The 16,056-nt window shown below is 46.3% G+C and overlaps 1 protein-coding gene across 1 annotated transcript; it reads left to right on the top strand.

Moving 5' to 3' along the window:
* Positions 1-1,755: 1,755 nt before the first annotated feature.
* Positions 1,756-14,919, top strand: GSDMB (gasdermin B). Its single transcript, XM_072782137.1, has 7 exons — positions 1,756-2,136; positions 6,459-6,461; positions 6,738-6,972; positions 7,063-7,291; positions 12,952-13,026; positions 13,406-13,476; positions 13,920-14,919. The coding sequence occupies exons 1-7, from the start codon at positions 1,895-1,897 to the stop codon at positions 13,986-13,988; spliced, it is 924 nt and encodes a 307-aa protein (XP_072638238.1). The 5' UTR covers positions 1,756-1,894; the 3' UTR covers positions 13,989-14,919.
* Positions 14,920-16,056: the final 1,137 nt, after the last annotated feature.

The following is a 16,056-nucleotide window of genomic DNA, read 5'->3' as shown; positions in this document are numbered from 1 at the left end:
ACCTGTTAGACGCTGTCATTCTGTCTTTAGCATTGCCCACCATAGTGTGGTGTGGTGTTTGGTTCCGGCTCAATCGCTCTCCTCATATCTCTGGCACATCCGTTGCTGTTGCCTGCTGGCACTTGGATTGCATGGCCCAGTACGCCTCGTTCTGCATCATTCTCTCGCCCAAACTCCCCTGGAATACACACCGGGTGAATGTATATATCTTTCTCTTCTCTGCTCCCTGAGTCCAAGAGGAGGGAAGAGTTTCTTATCTCTGGCCTTATCTGCCTCCAGCCCAGCCATTACGTGGCTTATCTAAAGGCCTGAGAAGTGGGGCCCCTGGCCCTACCCAGCTCTCCACTTCTTTCATTTCCCTTCCATAGGCTTTCCTGAGACGCAGCACCTGTGCAGGGATCTTTCAGAGGGGATTCTCAGGACCGCCATTCCTGGTGAGCAGCTAAGGTGAGTGGCCCCTGGGATGAGCCTGTGGGTTCTGGGCACTGCCTTTCCGGGCACCCAGAAGAATTCCCAGGCTGGGAGTGAGCTAAGAGCTGGCCACCATGATGAGGGCAGGGATGGAGAAGCGAGCATGGGTGAATAAGGTGCCTGGGCCAGCCAGAAGGGACATAGGGGCAGGTGGCCAGAGGTAGGATGGGGAGGTGGAGCCTAGAAAACTTGTGAGGGGAGTCCTGGCCCCAGGAGGGAAGCAGAGGAGCCTGAAGGAAGGGAAACAGATCTCAAGAGGAAGGAGTTGCAGAGTTGACAGAAGGGGAGAGAGAGAGAAGGATTTGGCAGGGCACCTGGGTGGCTCAGTTGGTTAAGCATCTAACTCTTGATACCGGCTCAGGTCATGATCTCAGGGTTGTGAGATGGAGCCCCTTGTCAGGCTCTGCACTCAGCGGGGAGTCTGCTTGAGATTTTCCTTCTCCCCTGCCCCTCCCCCACTCATTCAAATAAATAAAGCAATCTTAAGATAAAAAAGGATTTGGAAGTAAGAGCACCTGGAGGGTCCACTGTGGTGGGGACAAAGAACTGCTGCTGAGTAGAAACAGGGAAGGACCAGCTGTGTGTATCAAGCTGGACTGGTAATGGGTCTATGAAGGGTTCTGCAGGGCAGCAAGAGAATATAGGGGCCAATTTTAGACCGGAGTGGGTAGAGGGGAGTGGAGGGGGGAAGATGCCCCAGGTGGGGTTTTGGGATCCATTTTATTTTACCAAGAGTAAGGGGTCCCTTCAGAGGGTGACCAGTAACTGAAGAGACAGGACCTGGGGGTGGGAGGCTATGCAGGGCACCCACCCCCAAACCACTCTTACACTCCATTCTTTCTCTCTTCTTTCTTTCTGGGGCCAATTTACTGCTGTCTCATTGGGAAATGGTTGGTAAGAGCACCCATCCCACTGCCTTGCAGAATACAGCAAGGGAGGGAGGCCCAGGAGTCAGAGCCAAGGGAGGAAATAATCATTGGGGTTGGCAATGTGAGGTCCAGCAGCTGTGCCCCTCACCCCTTCATGAGCCCTCTGTTCGTCAACACTGGCGGGGCTCTGGCTGGAAGATGGTGGGCCTGCCTACTCCTCAGGCCCCTCTGAGCAAAGGGGCAACTCTGCTGTGGGAGATGCAGAACACAGGTCTCGCTCTCCTTTCCATTTGAGGTAATCACTGCTCCATCTTTCCTCCAGAAGGGTTCTATAAAGGACAGAGGAGAATCTAGCATGTGTGATGGTCACCTTCCTTAGTATGTAGTGACCACCTCACCTTCTAGGAACAGGAAAGGCAGATAATTCCAAGTCTGATTATTCTATAACTTTTGGATCCTCGTTGACCCCAGCCTGCCAAAGGTAGATTTAAACATTTGAACCAATACTCCCCTCCCCCAAACAAATTGGGTTCTTTTTCTCCAGCTCAGGCACAATGTCTAGCATATTTGAGGAAATCACAAGAGTTGTAGTCCAAGAGATGGATACTGGAGGGGATATGATTGCTATCAGAAGCATCCTTCACGTTGACAGATTTCACTGCTGCTCTCTGGTGAGGGGGAGGAGAAATTTCTGGGGACATCAGTACCACAGGACAGACCTCATCCTGGAGGACACACTGGAGAGAGGGGAGGGTGAAGAGCTGTTTGAGAAGCTGGATTCTGGGCCCCAAGGTCAGTGTGAGGGGTTAAGAGATGGCCAGCTAGGAGACTTTGTCCACTCCTGCTCTACCACCCTGTCAACTCCCCATTGCCAGCAACCATGGCAGCCAGTCAACAAAGAATTTATATGTCCTAGAACCTGTATGCATGTTCATACACCTCAGTTTGAGAAATGCACAAAAGATGTTAACTGGAGTTTAAATAAAAACTTTTCAAAAAAATGCACAAAAGAGCTGCATGGGGAAGTGGAAATAATCCCCACCCCCCCTTTGACTGATTTATTCAGCAGAAAACACAAGGTCATACACCAAAGGCAGTAACTATAGAAGCCCTGAACCCATGTTAGGGCACAGAGCAGAGACATGTCATAATTTACTAGAAGGTGTAATCGGACTCCAGAGCCTGGATTTCTTCGATTTCTTCCAGTTCCTCTCCTGCCTCCTGGTCTTTGCACCTGCTGTTCCTTCTGCTGGGAATACTCTTTCCCCTACCTACCTACCTACCTACCTACCTACCTATTTATTTATTTATTTATTTATTTATTTATTTATTTATTGTGTATTTTTTTATTGGAGTTTGATTTGCCAACATATAGTGTAATACCCAGTGCTCATCCCGTCAAGTGCCCCACTCAGTGCCCATCACCCAGTCACCCCATCCCCCCGCCCACCTCCCCTTCCACCGCCCCTTGTTCGATTCCCAGAGTTAGGAGTCTCTCATGTTCTGTCTCCCTCTCTGATATTTTCACTCATTTTCTCTCCTTTCCCCTTTAATCCCTTTCACTATTTTTTATATTCCCCAAATGAATGAGACCATATAATGTTTGTCCTTCTCCAACTGACTTATTTCACTCAGCATAATGCCCTCTAGTTCCATCCACATAGAAGCAAATGGTGGGTATTTGTCGTTTCTAATGGCTGAGGAATATTCCATTGTATACATAGACCGCATCTTCTTTATCCATTCATCTTTCGATGGACACCAAGGCTCCTTCCACAGTTTGGCTATTGTGGACATTGCTGCTAGAAACATCGGGGTGCAGGTGTCCCGACGTTTCACTGCATCTGTATCTTTGGGGTAAATCCCCAGCCGTGTAATTGCTGGGTGGAAATTATTCCTAAATTGTCTTCCCCATGTTTTCCATTTATAAATAATTCACTTTTAAGTTAGCTGAGGTCTTCTGGTGTGTTTGTATGTTTATCATTGAGATGAATAAATAAATGGAGGCAGTTTGCTTAGTGGTTAAGAAAGGACACAGGTGGGCAGCCTGGGTGGCTCAGTGGTTTAGCACCACCTTCAGCCCAGGGCCTGATCCTGGAGACCAGGGATCGAGTCCCACATCCGGCTCCCTGCATGGAGCCTGCTTCTCCCTCTGCCTGTGTCTCTGCCTCTCTCTCTCTCTGTGTGTCTCATGAATAAATAAATAAAATTTTTAAGAAAAAGAAAGGACACAGGCCTTTCAGCTGAGAGCTGAGGGTACTTGGTTTCTAGCCTGGTTCTGCCTCTTACCAGCTGGGTGACCGCTGGACAAGTTGCTTTCTTCCTTTAAGTCTGTTTCCTCATCCGTCAACTTGAGAAGACTGTTGCAAAAACCAAATGAGATAAATGAGGTAAATCATTGATTACAGTGGCTGTGCAGAAGGAACATTCAACCAAAGTTCAGCCTCGCCATTCCACTGCTGGCTCTTATCCCTCATGTTCCCCAGAGATCATGACTGAGTAGGTGACCAGAACTCTCTAAAGGCTTGAGGGACTTATAGAGGAGTCTATTCCATTTCTCTGCCTTCAAACGCAGGTTTTTGTATTTCAGAAGCCCCAGGGTAGATGTTGTTGAACCCTCACTGAGAGACTTCTTTCAGTGTCTTACACCTCAGGGTGGGGACTTTTCTGGCTCATACATCTCCACTATGGCCCATCTGGACTTCACCAAAAGATGGAAAAGAATCCAGACAGTACCACTGTACAGTTTTAGAGCACCTGCCGTGTGCCAGACACTGCCATTATGTGACCAAGAGCAGGGCCCAGATTACTTGGAGGTGGTGGGCCTTTCCACAAGTGAAGTTTTGTTAAGCAAGCAGGGGGCTTCAGGCAAATTTCAAGATTATCATTTTTCAAAGACTCTGAGTCAATTCTCTGAAAAGCAACTTGCCAAGAGGCAATTTACTAAAAGCTGGTTCTCAAAAAAGTTTGCTAAATGACCAGTTCATTGAAAACAAAACAAAATAAAAACCCTTTAAACTAGGCCTAGGATATTTTGCCATGATCATATTACTCCCCAGGGACAGGAGAAAGCATTAAGTACAGAAAAATATTGACTAAGTCCGTTAACTTCCTTTAAGGGAAAGGCTATTTGCATAAAAAATTCAGAGGCAGAGGTGAAACCAAACTTAAAAAAAAAAAAATCCTTACAAATGAAATGGATTGGTAATTCGAATTGATTTTCAGCAATTTGGCCTGCTTCATTTTCAAATGGGTTATTTATTTTTTAACTATATGGTGCTGATGGTATGGTTAAAGTGTATGTAGGGTTTTGTTTTCTGTTAACTAAAGTCTACATACTTTGTTTTTGTTTTTTTTTTTCACATACTTTGATTATCTTGGTGCTTACCTAATATCTTTCCTCTGTTCCAAGATTTTTTTAAATTATTCTTTTTTTTTTAAGATTTATTTATTCATGATAGACACAGAGGGAGAGAGAGAGAGAGAGAGAGAGAGAGAGAGAGATTGAGGCAGAGACACAGGCAGAGGGAGAAGCAGGCTCCATGCCAGGAGCCCGACACGGGGGATCCTGGGACTCCAGGATCGCGCCCTGGGCCAAAGACAGGCGCCAAACAGCTGAGCCACCCAGGGATTCCCTGTTCCAAGATTTCATACAGGATACCACCCTACCTCTAGTTATCATAGATCCTGAGGCTTCTCTTGGCTCTGAGAGTTTCTCAGACTTTCCTTATTTTTGATGACCTTGACAATTTGAGGAGTCAGGCATATTGTAGGATGCTTGTCTATTGGAATTTGCTCAATGTTTTCTACTCCTGGCTAGACCGAAGTAATGGGTTTTGGAGAGGGAGACCATAGAGGTAAAGTGCCATTCTCACTGCATCATAGCAAGAGTATGTGCTATCAACATGACTTATCCGTGTTGATGTTGACCTTGGTCACCTGACATGGTGTTTGTCCGGTTTCTCTGCTGTGAAGTTAGTCTTTTTTTCTCCTTCTCCACATGATACTGTTTTTGTGCATAAGGTTTCATTTTTCTTTTCTCTTGGACAAAGTATATGCAAACTTTTATACTGCCCAAGAAACAAATGGGCTGAGGACATCAGTGTCACACATAACAGGACTGATGTGAAGCACTATTTCTGGTTCCATCACACTTCCACCAATTCCAAAATGCATTTTTTCTCTGGAGTTCCAGCCCTGCCCACCCCCACCTCCCCTTACTCAAAACCAAGCAGTAGAAGCTCTGCCTCCTATGTAAGTTCACATCTGGGAGGTCTGAGAGAAAGGCACTTGGCCTGGCAGCACTTCCACACCTGTTCCACTAACCCCAGCCCAGTAGCTGACTTGGAATCTGGGTTCTCATGAAAGCGCCCAGGCTGGGCAGAGTCCACACAGATGGGTAACTTTCCAGAATTGCTTTACTTTGTACTTGCATAGCTCATAGAAATGCCGGAGACAGAACTCTGCTTCATTCTTATTTCCCAATTGGCAGGGGCTCCTAATTCTGTTTTTTTTTTTTTTTTTTAAGATTTTATTTATTTATTCATGAGAGGGAGAGAGAGAGGCAGAGACACAGGCAGAGGGAGAAGCAGGCTCTATGCAGGGAACCCGATGTGGGACTCGATCCCGGGTCTCTGGAACCACACCCTGGGCCAAAGGTGGAGCTAAACCACTGAGCCACCTGGGCTGCCCCTTAAATCTTTTTTTTTTTTTTTTTTAAGATTTTATTTTTATTTATTCATGAGAGACACAGAGAGAGAGAAGCAGGCTCCATGCAGGGAGCCTGATGTGGGACTGAATTCCGGATCCTGAGATCATGCCCTGAGCCAAAAGCAGACGTCCAACCACTGAGCCACCCAGGCGTCCCTTGTTTTTTTTTTTTTTTTTTTTAAATATTTTATGCCCCTTAATTCTTTTTTTTGACCCTTAATTCTTTTTTTTATTTATTTTTATTTTTTTGCCCCTTAATTCTTAAGCTTCACTTTTCCTTGTCTCATTTCTGCCTCTCAAATAGTTAAATAGGACTAGCTCACATTTATTGAGCATTTAGTATGTATGGGAGGCATTTTGCTAATCAATGCTTAACTGCATTGTTTTATTTCATTTCCTCAAGTGCAGAAAGTTCTCCTATGGATGAGGAAACAGATCTGAAGAGGTTAAATGACTTATCCAAAGTCATTTTGTAAGAAGGTGACAGAATGGGTTTACACCCAGGATTATGTTGACCCTGTAATGACTCCTGGTGACCACAGTGTTTCCTGGGAGCCACAGCTGGAGGACCTCCTCAGAAGGAAAGGGGATCGTGGAGGGGAGCCCAGGATAGGGCTGCTCCAGGGAGGGTATTCTGGAGAGAGATCTTTTGGATCTTTACCCTTTTCTTTCCAGAGAACTCCAAAGGCTGAAGTTCCAAGTTCTGGACACAGGAGACTCAAAGGGAATGTTGACGGTGAAATTACCCAAAGAAGTAACAATTGCAAGAGCCCTCCACAAGTCCCACAAGCAGAAAGTCCAGATGTTGGAGACTCATATACCCCAGCAATATCTGGATTTCCTTGAGCTCAGGGAGGCTGGAGTTGGGCAGCGTGGTGGGGGGGAACACCCATTTTGGGCACCAAGGGCATCTGAGGTGGAGGTGTCCTAGCTGTGCAACCCCTTATGCCCTACTCCCAACACTCCCCAAGCCTGCTCCTCACTTAAGCCTGCCCTCCACTTCCCCCTTTAGGAAGGCTTCTCATTCTTCCTGGTCAGCCTCCAGGAAACCTTCTTATACCCCCAACTCACATTCCTGCTACCCTCCAGGGTGATTGATTCCTCTGACTTGGACCAGAACATGCATGCTTGTTTCAAGAGGCCACTCTCCTTTGTTCTCCTACAGAGTTGTCCAGATATGTGTTCTGTGCAGTTTCACTCTGCAAGCCATGCCCCCTTACTCTGTGGACTAGTAACAGCTGGTGACCCAGCAGGACTGGCTTTACTAACCTCTCTGTGTTTAGCCCCAAACAGTAGGTGCTCAGTAAGACGGCCAAAGTGAAGTGCAGTGAAATCAAAGCACCCCTGCACAGAACATTTCCTGTACAGAAAGTGCCACTCCCTCACCCCCCCAAGGGTGGCGCTGACCAAGTACCACAGAGGTTCTGATGGCTGGGGGCATGGTGTTTCCAAGGGACTTACAGGGACAAAACCACCCTTCCCCCTCAGCGGATATTTTGTTGGTGGCGTGGCTGTTTTCTTTCCCAGCTGAGGTTGTCAGAAAATGTGGAGCAACTTAGGGAAGGGGACTCAATGTTGCTCCTGGACTAGCCTTCCTTGAGTGTGGTGATACCTTTTGTTTTCCTTTTTTAATTAAAAAGTGAAAAGCTTACACTGAAATTTTACTGGTCCTTTGAACTAACCCTCCCTACCATAGAGTTTTAATGAGAGAGCTCAGTTTTTTTCTAGAATGCCTGTTGTTTCTAGAATGAGGCTCTGTGGTATGTGTATATAGAGTTGGGAGGGGAGGGTATTAGGTAGAGGGAGGTTAGCAGAAGCAAGGATGTAGGTCTTCTTTGAGGGTCCTTTGGTTGCACATACTAGAAGTTCCATCAGCCTATGTTTAGTCACAAAATGCATTTCTTTATGGAATCAAAGATACCTTCTGGAGCTCAAGGCTGTGGACAATGTGGCCAGGTCCCAGGGACCAGTGTGTGGAGTTGGAGCCCCATCTCAGAGAAGTGGGTATTATGACCTGATAAAATGCCTGTCTCAGTGCCATGGGAAGGGCCTATGGTTTGGACTCATACAGACTAGGGACTGAATACCAACTCTGTACTTATAGCTGGGTGACCTTGGACCATTCACAACTGTCTCTAGGCCTCAGTTTCCTCATGAGAAATGGGTGCAATTCTGCCTACATCATAAGTTTGTGGAGAGGGGGAAATGAAATGATCTGTGAAGTATCTCATGGTGCTGGCACACTGTAATCTTCCACAGATGCTAGTGAGTCCCCTTCCCACTTCCCACCTCCTTGCCCCCACAGTGGGTACAGTGAACTATGATGGAGTACATGTTCCTTGGTTTCCCAGCCTCAGAGACCCTTAATCTCAAACAGGAACTAGCTGATGGAGAAGGAGAAATGTCACTGGCAGGTGGGGCTCCTGGAATCTTCAGCTCTACTCCCCACCCCAACCCCCACTCCCTCCAGGAAGCTGAGGAAAAAACTACTTACTTTGTTGCAATCAATCTGGAGAATGAGAGCTGACCTGTGACAGAGACTCTGGAGATGGCAAGGAAGGAAACCCTGAAAAGTGAACAGCAGTGCACGTTGTGGGACTGGATTAATACTGGGTTAGGATCCTGGGAGTCAGGGCCTGAGAGAGAATAAGCCTTGGCCCACCTGCAGTAGGTCAGGGGGCGCCAGCCCAGACCCCAGCTCTTCAGCTCTTATGTCAGACTTCCTGAGCAGTATTAACTGCTCCTTGGCCTTCTCTTCTCACCCCAAGAACGAGTGTGTGGCATTGCTAAGTCCCTTCCCTGCCTCTCTCCTGAGATGTCTTTTTCATTTGCTTTTTAGGCTTTCTCACGGTTCATAACTACATGGAGATTTTTTGCTTATTCTCTCTCCCTTTCTGAGAGACAGGAAGGCAGGAGCCATAGTGCCTGGAAGAAAAAGGGTCCCCAATAAGCATTTATTGAATCAACAGTGGAAACAACATGAGTTTTGGGGTCAGATGTGTGTTCATATTTCAGCTCTGCTACTGTTTTAGCTATGAAACTGGCTTATCTACTGATACTTAAAAAAATTTGTTTATTTGAGAAAGAGAGAGCAAGAGCACATGAGCAGGAGGAGGGGCAGAGGGAGAGGGAGAAGCAGACTCCCTGCCCAGCAGGGGACCCTGAGACCATGACTTGAGCTGAAGTCAGACTCTCATCCCATTGAGCCACCCAGGCACTCCTACTGATCTTTTTTGAGTCTCAGTAAAACGGAGATTGTTTGGGAGATCAAGCAAGATAACTACACAAAGTACCTACAGGTTAATCAATATGAAATCTTTTTTTTTCCTAACACCAAAGGTCAGTGACCAGCCCCCTAAGGGGGGTCCTGGACTATCAAGTAAAGCAACTCATCTTCCCCAATATAGGGAGAATGAGTAGGCAAGGCCTGGTAGGGGCAGGTTCAGCTAGGCTCTGTGTCAGCCTGGAGGGGCCCCAAGTGAGCCTGAAGGTGGGAGGAAAGTCTTGAGGAAGGGGAGGGTTCAGGGCTGGGAAGGAGAACTGAGGCTCCTTGCTCAGACATCCAGGATTTGCCCCACCATGGCACTAATCCTCCCCTAGCTAGAGATGTTAACTTCTAGCTCTTTCTTTCTTTCAAGAATTTACTTATTCATTTGACAGAGAGAGATAGAGCGCACAAGCAAGGGTAGTGGCAGGAAAAGGAAGAAGGAGAAGCAGGCTCCTTTCCCAAACAGGGCTCTGGGATCATGACCCAAGCTGAAGGCAGACATTTAACTGACTGAGCCACCCAGGCGCCCCTCCTCTTTTTGAGTTTGTGTTCATTTTTTGTTTTGGTGAAGGGCAGGGCATGAGGATTGGGGAGAAACATGAAAGAGGAACTTAACAGAGACAGAGAAGGACTTGTCTTTCTGAGAACTAGTTCTCTCTCTCTCTCTCTCTCTCTGGCACAAGTTTCTTGTTTCTTGGACAACGCAAAATCTTTTCCAGAAGATGAATTGGCTTCTAGGCCTTCTGTTCATCATTTCAGAATGGGCAAAGACGCTATTTTTAAAAAGATTTTATTTATTTATTCATGAGAGACACACAGAGAGAGGCAGAGACACAGGCAGAGAGAGAGAAGCAGGCTCCATGCAGGGAGTCTGATGTGGACTCAATCCTAGGATTCCAGGACCACACCCTGGGCTAAAGGCAGGCACTAAACCGCTGTGCCATCCAGGGATCCCCATGGGATACTATTTTTTAAGACGATAGCAAATGGCCTGAAATTATAGGGTTCTTAGGGTTGAGAATGGAATAGGATGCACCCAAGGGTGGGAACTTTGGTATGGGTAGGCAAAAAACCCTGCTTGTTGGAGAAGCAGGTTGGATTGTATGTTGGCCTAGGGTTTTCAGGCTCTGACAATTTTGACTTGCTTTGTGCAGGTCAGTGTGCCGGGTCCTGGGGTCCCAAACCTTACTGAATGAAAGCTTAGAAGTGTAGGAAGCATGATTGAATTACATGTCCAGTTCTCACATGATAGCACTGGCTGGGAAAAGATCACTAGAACTGGGGGTCAGAGGGTTTCAGGGTCTAGTTGTGGCTCTGCTACTCATTAGCCCTGTAGCCTCCTGAGCCACGGTTATCCTGACTTTAACCTGAGTGGATTAGGCTAGAGGATCCCTGTGATTCTGAATGTGGCTTCATCTGGAATTTCATAGTCTTCCCCTGGATCCCAAAGGAGTTGTACTGCTTAGGAGGCCATGGAAACGGGTAGAGAGAGGTCTAGATGTGGTAGAAAATTCAAGAAACTCCCAGAAGCTGTAGAAGTGGCTGATTCAGACCTGGTAAGGTCTTGAGTGAATCTCTGTCTTTTAAAGTGCCTTAACATCAGTGCCTGGGTGGCTCAGTTAGTTAAGCATCTGACTCTTGGTTTCAGCTCAGGTCATGATCTCAGCGTCGTAAGATTGAGCCCCATGTTGGGCTCCATGCTCGGCTCAGAGTCTGCTTAGGACTCTCTCTTCCTTCTCCCTTTGACTTGCCACATTCTCTCTCTCTAAAATAAAATAATCTTTAAAGTGCCATAACGGAGGATGCAGGAGATAGATTCCAGTCCCTGCTCTGCCCAAATCTGCTGAGTGACTGAGGGCATGTTATATCCTCTTTTGGTTTCTGTTTCTTCTTCAATCATCTAGGCATAATCCTGTGATCGTCTGTGTCTGAAGATGTGGGGAGGGGTCTGTATGTATAGTGCTTTGTCACTTACATACAGTGATGAGGATGCAGGCTCTCTGGCATGGGCAGTGGGTCCAGGAATGAAAACTCCCACCACTGGGAAGAGAACATACAGGGGGCTGGAGATGACCCAAAGACTCTCTGTAATTATTTTTCCTTTCTTTCCAGAGGAAGGTGGTGGTTCATCTTGCTTAGGTAAGGATGGAAGCCTGCTGTGTTCAGTGTGGCTGCACCCTCACCCTTGAGTCCTCTGGCCTCAAGAACTGCAGCTCAGGTGAGAGAGCTGAGTATGTCGTGTGGTGGTGAGGTTGGGGAGAGAAGGGTAGGGCACCGCCCAAGGCAGGCTTCAACTGGAGTCTAGAGGTTCCATCTGTCTCCTTAAACATAGTGGTTTTCATGGGTTATGGGTAGATAACCCCTGGGATTACATATAACCTGGGAACTTTAAAACTAGTGATGCCTGAGTCCCACCTCCAGAAATTCTGATTTAACTGATCTGAGGGTGCATCCTGGGCATTAGGAATTTAATCATTTCCCAGGTGATTCTCATGCACAAAGTTGAGAACCACTGCTCTAACTTCCTCTAAATCCTCCCTACTCCTTTTTTTTTTTTTTTTAAACTTTTATTTATTTATGATAGGCACACAGTGAGAGAGAGAGAGAGGCAGAGACACAGGCAGAGGGAGAAGCAGGCTCCATGCACCGGGAGCCCGACGTGGGATTCGATCCCGGGTCTCCAGGACCGCGCCCTGGGCCAAAGGCAGGCACCAAACCGCTGCGCCACCCAGGGATCCCTAAATCCTCCCTACTCCTAATGTGGTTCAGAGACTGCACTTTGAATGGCAAGGACTAAGTAAGTTTTGATTTCTTGGAGGTGAAGAAGAATTTGGGGTTGGTACTAGACTGGGGGTGAGCTGGGAAAATGGAGGTAAGGTTAGCAGGAGACAATGATGATGGATGTCTGGGAAGAAAGATGCTTTAACAGGAAAGATTAGAAGAAGGGAAGAGACAGAGAAGTGGTCTCACAAAGAGTCAGGTCTACAGGGGCCTTGGTAATAATGGAGCTTGTTGGCTGGGTAGGTTGAGTTCGTTCTTTCTTTCTTTCTTTCTTTCTTTCTTTCTTTCTTTCTTTCTTTCTTTCTTTGACTTTTACTTATTTGAGAGAGAGAGAGAACAAACAGGGGGTGGGGCAAAGGGAGAGGGAGAAGCAGACTCCCTACTGAGCAGGAAGCCTGATGTGTGTCTTGACCCTAGGACCTTAGGATCCTGACCTGAGGTGAAGGCAGCCACTTATCCAACTGAGCCACCCAGGCACCCCAAGGGTAGGTCAAGTTCTTACTGCTGTCTCTACAGGGAAGTCCTTGAGTTTGCAGGATTTCAGAAACATGAAGGAGAAGGAGTAGGACTCAGTAAGAGGCCTCTAGGATCTGACTGAGGAGGAACAAAAACATGTGCTAAGCTGCCTCATTAAGTGCCTCAATGGATGGGCAGCTACAGGATCTAGAAAAAGAGTAGGAGACACAAGAAAGAATTAGAGCAGAGAGAGACATGAGTCAGTAGAGACGCAGTTGCCACACTGAAGACAATCTGCTACAGTGGGACTGGTGCTCACCTCCCCCATCTCCTGGCACTAGGTGTCTGAGGTCCTAATCTCTGGTGACCTACAGATGCAGGTCTTCTCATAAGCAGTCTTTTTTAATGCTGCTGAGTTCTTGGTAAAGACACATATAGAATCCATTCTGGATATCCTGGATAACTTGATTGGTGAGGAGGGATGTTGGCTGTACACTGGTGTGGAGCAATTGCTGAGCAGAGGGGTCCGTGCAATTGAAATCCTAGGAGGAAGGGGGCACACGTTGACTTTTATATTTTGTGCAGGATAGACCTTCACATTCTAGAACCTTGCCATTTTCCCCAGGCTAGGGATTGGGGGATGCCTCCTCTTACCCCCTGGCACAGTCTGACCTCCTGCAGGCCAAAAGGGAAGAGTCACAGCAAGAGCCCATTTGGAATAACCTGTCTCTCATTGCCAGGGACTCTCTGGAACCTCCTTCTGATGCTTGTCCCAGGTCTGATGAGACACTGAAGCCCTGTCCCACTATGTGCTTCTCCTCTCTGCCAGCCACCCTCTTCACCCTCTGAGAACTGTCTGAGGAGCAGTGTCTTATGGCTAAGGCCCCAGAGAAGGGGACCCTGCCCCTGTTGAAGGACCAGGTAAGACAGCCTGGGCTGAGGTCCGGGGTCATAGTAGAAGTGAATGCTCATGCTCTCAAGGGACTCAGAAGTCCCAGGGTACAGTCCTTCCTACTTCATAGTTCTCTGTCAGCTCACATCCATTCAGCTGGTGTGTGTGGCAATTCCCTGGAACACTTGGGTTTCCAAGACAACTTGGGGTGGGCTTTTTAGACTCTGTTGCTAGTCTATGGGCAAGACAGGCAGGCAGAAAACTGTTAGTCCCAGGATGGCAGTGCCACACTGATTAGCAGTGCCTGTCACTATGTTGAGAGAGTATGAGACTCTCCAGGCTCTGCAGGAAAAAGTGCTATGATGAATTACTATTTCTGGCATGGCCCAGGGTTAGAGGGGTGGCCAAGTATTTGCCATTTCTAGTATTTTTCCTTGTTCCTAGCTTTACCTTCTGGTGTATTTCCTTACAGGTGGAATCTGTCCTGGAGCAGATTTGCAGTGAGCAGCCTCAAGCTGTGGGCTGTGACCCTGACGTATGACTTCATCCTGGGTCTCCAGGATCACACCCCAGGCTGCAGGCAGCGCCAAACCGCTGCGCCACCGGGGCTGCCCTACATATATTTTTTAAATATTTAATTTATTTATTTGAGAGAGAGAGAGAGAGAAAGTGAGACACAGGAACAGAGGGGGAAGGGCAGAGGGAGAGAAAGAAGCCAACTCACTGCTGAGCAGGGGGCTTGAAGCTATGAGGGTCTCAATCCCAGGACTCTGGGATCATGAACTGAGCCTAAGTCAGATGCTGAACTGACTGAGCCACCCACGTGCTCCCTTAATACATACTCTAGTTGAGTTCTTTTTTTCCTCCAGAAACCTTTGGGTTAAATGTATATGTCAGAAAAATGCACAGTGGCTTTGGGCATTCCCTGGCACACTCCATGCGGCCAACGGCACATCAGTGCACCTCTATTTACTATATTTTGCTATATTATACATTAATAAAAAAGTTTTTTAAAAAAGTACATAGTGCATAATTCCATGTAAATTAAGTGAAAACCGGGATCCCTGGGTGGCTCAGCGGTTTAGCGCCTGCCTTTGGCCCAGGGCATGATCCTGGAGTCCCAGGATTGAGTCCCACATCAGGCTTTCTGTGTGGAGCCTGCTTCTCCCTCTGCCTGTGTCTCTGCCTCTCTTTCTCTGTGTCTCTCATGAATGAATAAATAAAATCTTTAAAAAAAATTAAGTTAAAACCAAGCAAAACTAAATGATAGTGGTAAAAGTCAGAACAGTAGGGGCATGAGGGAATCTTCTGGGGCAGTGGAAATATTTTATAACTTGATCAGTATAGTGATTATGTGATGTTTACAAGTATACAGATTTATTAAGGCATATATTTAAGATCTGAGCACTTTGTTTTTAACTTCACTTTACCGTAATTTTTTACCTCAATAAAAATTTTAATTTAAAAACATACATACACATGGAAATATACTTGAACAAAACAGAATAATATAAAAAATAAAAATTTCCTCTCAAATCCCTTTACCCTATAACATAGTCCCACTCTCTTTAGACAGTCACTGATTTAATTTTTGTTTGTTATCGTTACAACTAAAAATTATATTCTTATATTTGTTTTTGAGTTGTTAATTTTAGATAGTATTTACTGACTTCTCAGTACTAAGGATGAATATTGGGAAAACCAGACATTGAATAAGTAGTACAAAGTAGGAAGACTATTATTTAAAAAATGCAGGGTACTTATGAAAGTGTTTAGTGAAAGACAATAGGGTTACCTCTGACATTGTCCCCTTCTGTCTTCCTTAAATTCTGATTCCGGCCACACCAAACTATTGGCCTTTTATTTGAACGTGCCATCTACTTGTACAATGACTTGCTTATTTATTTATTTGTTTGTTTGTTTATTTGTTTTTATCTTTTTTAAAAATATTTTATTTATTTATTCATAGAGACGCACAGAGAGAGAGAGAGGCAGAGGGAGAAGCAGGCTCCATGCAGGAAGCCCGACGTGGGACTTGATCCTGGGTCTCCAAGATCACACCCCAGGCTGCAGGCGGTGCCAGGCGCCAAACTGCTGCGCCACCAGGGCTGCCCTGTTTGTTTTTATCTTTGAAAATATTTTTTAAGTTTTTATTTATTTATTTATTTTTAATTTTTTTTCATTTATTTATGATAGTCACAGAGAGAGAGAGAGAGAGAGAGAGAGAGAGAGAGGCAGAGACACAGGCAGAGGGAGAAGCAGGCTCCATGCACTGGGAGCCCGACGTGGGATTCGATCCTGGGTCTCCAGGATCGCGCCCTGGGCCAAAGGCAGGCGCCAAACTGCTGTGCCACCCAGGGATCCCAGTTTTTATTTATTTATTTAAGTAATCTCTGTACCAAATGTGGGGCTCAAATTCATGACCCCAAGATCAAAAGTTGCATGCTCTGCCAACTAAGCCAGCCAGGCACCCCTATAATGACATATGTTTTAAAAATACAGGTTTCACTCTCCCTCTGCGTGCATTACCTTTCCTCACCTTATCCATCCTTTAAGCTACAGTTCAAATATCTCTTCTTCAGTAATCATCCCAGTTACCCAAAGAATTG

Source organism: Canis lupus, chromosome 16 (assembly GCF_048164855.1).
Source record: "Canis lupus baileyi chromosome 16, mCanLup2.hap1, whole genome shotgun sequence".
Lineage (NCBI taxonomy): Eukaryota > Metazoa > Chordata > Mammalia > Carnivora > Canidae > Canis > Canis lupus.
Note: the sequence above shows the minus strand (reverse complement) of the source record. Positions and strands in the feature narration are given on the sequence as shown.

Coding starts and splice junctions, on each gene's coding strand:
- GSDMB (XM_072782137.1), top strand. CDS start 1,895: ATGTCTAGCATATTTGAGGAAATCACAAGAGTTGTAGTCCAAGAGATG. Junction 6,973..7,062: donor CAAGGGCATCTGAGGTGGAG/GTGTCCTAGCTG, acceptor TTCCCCCTTTAG/GAAGGCTTCTCATTCTTCCT. Junction 7,292..12,951: donor CTGTGGACTAGTAACAGCTG/GTGACCCAGCAG, acceptor TCTCATAAGCAG/TCTTTTTTAATGCTGCTGAG.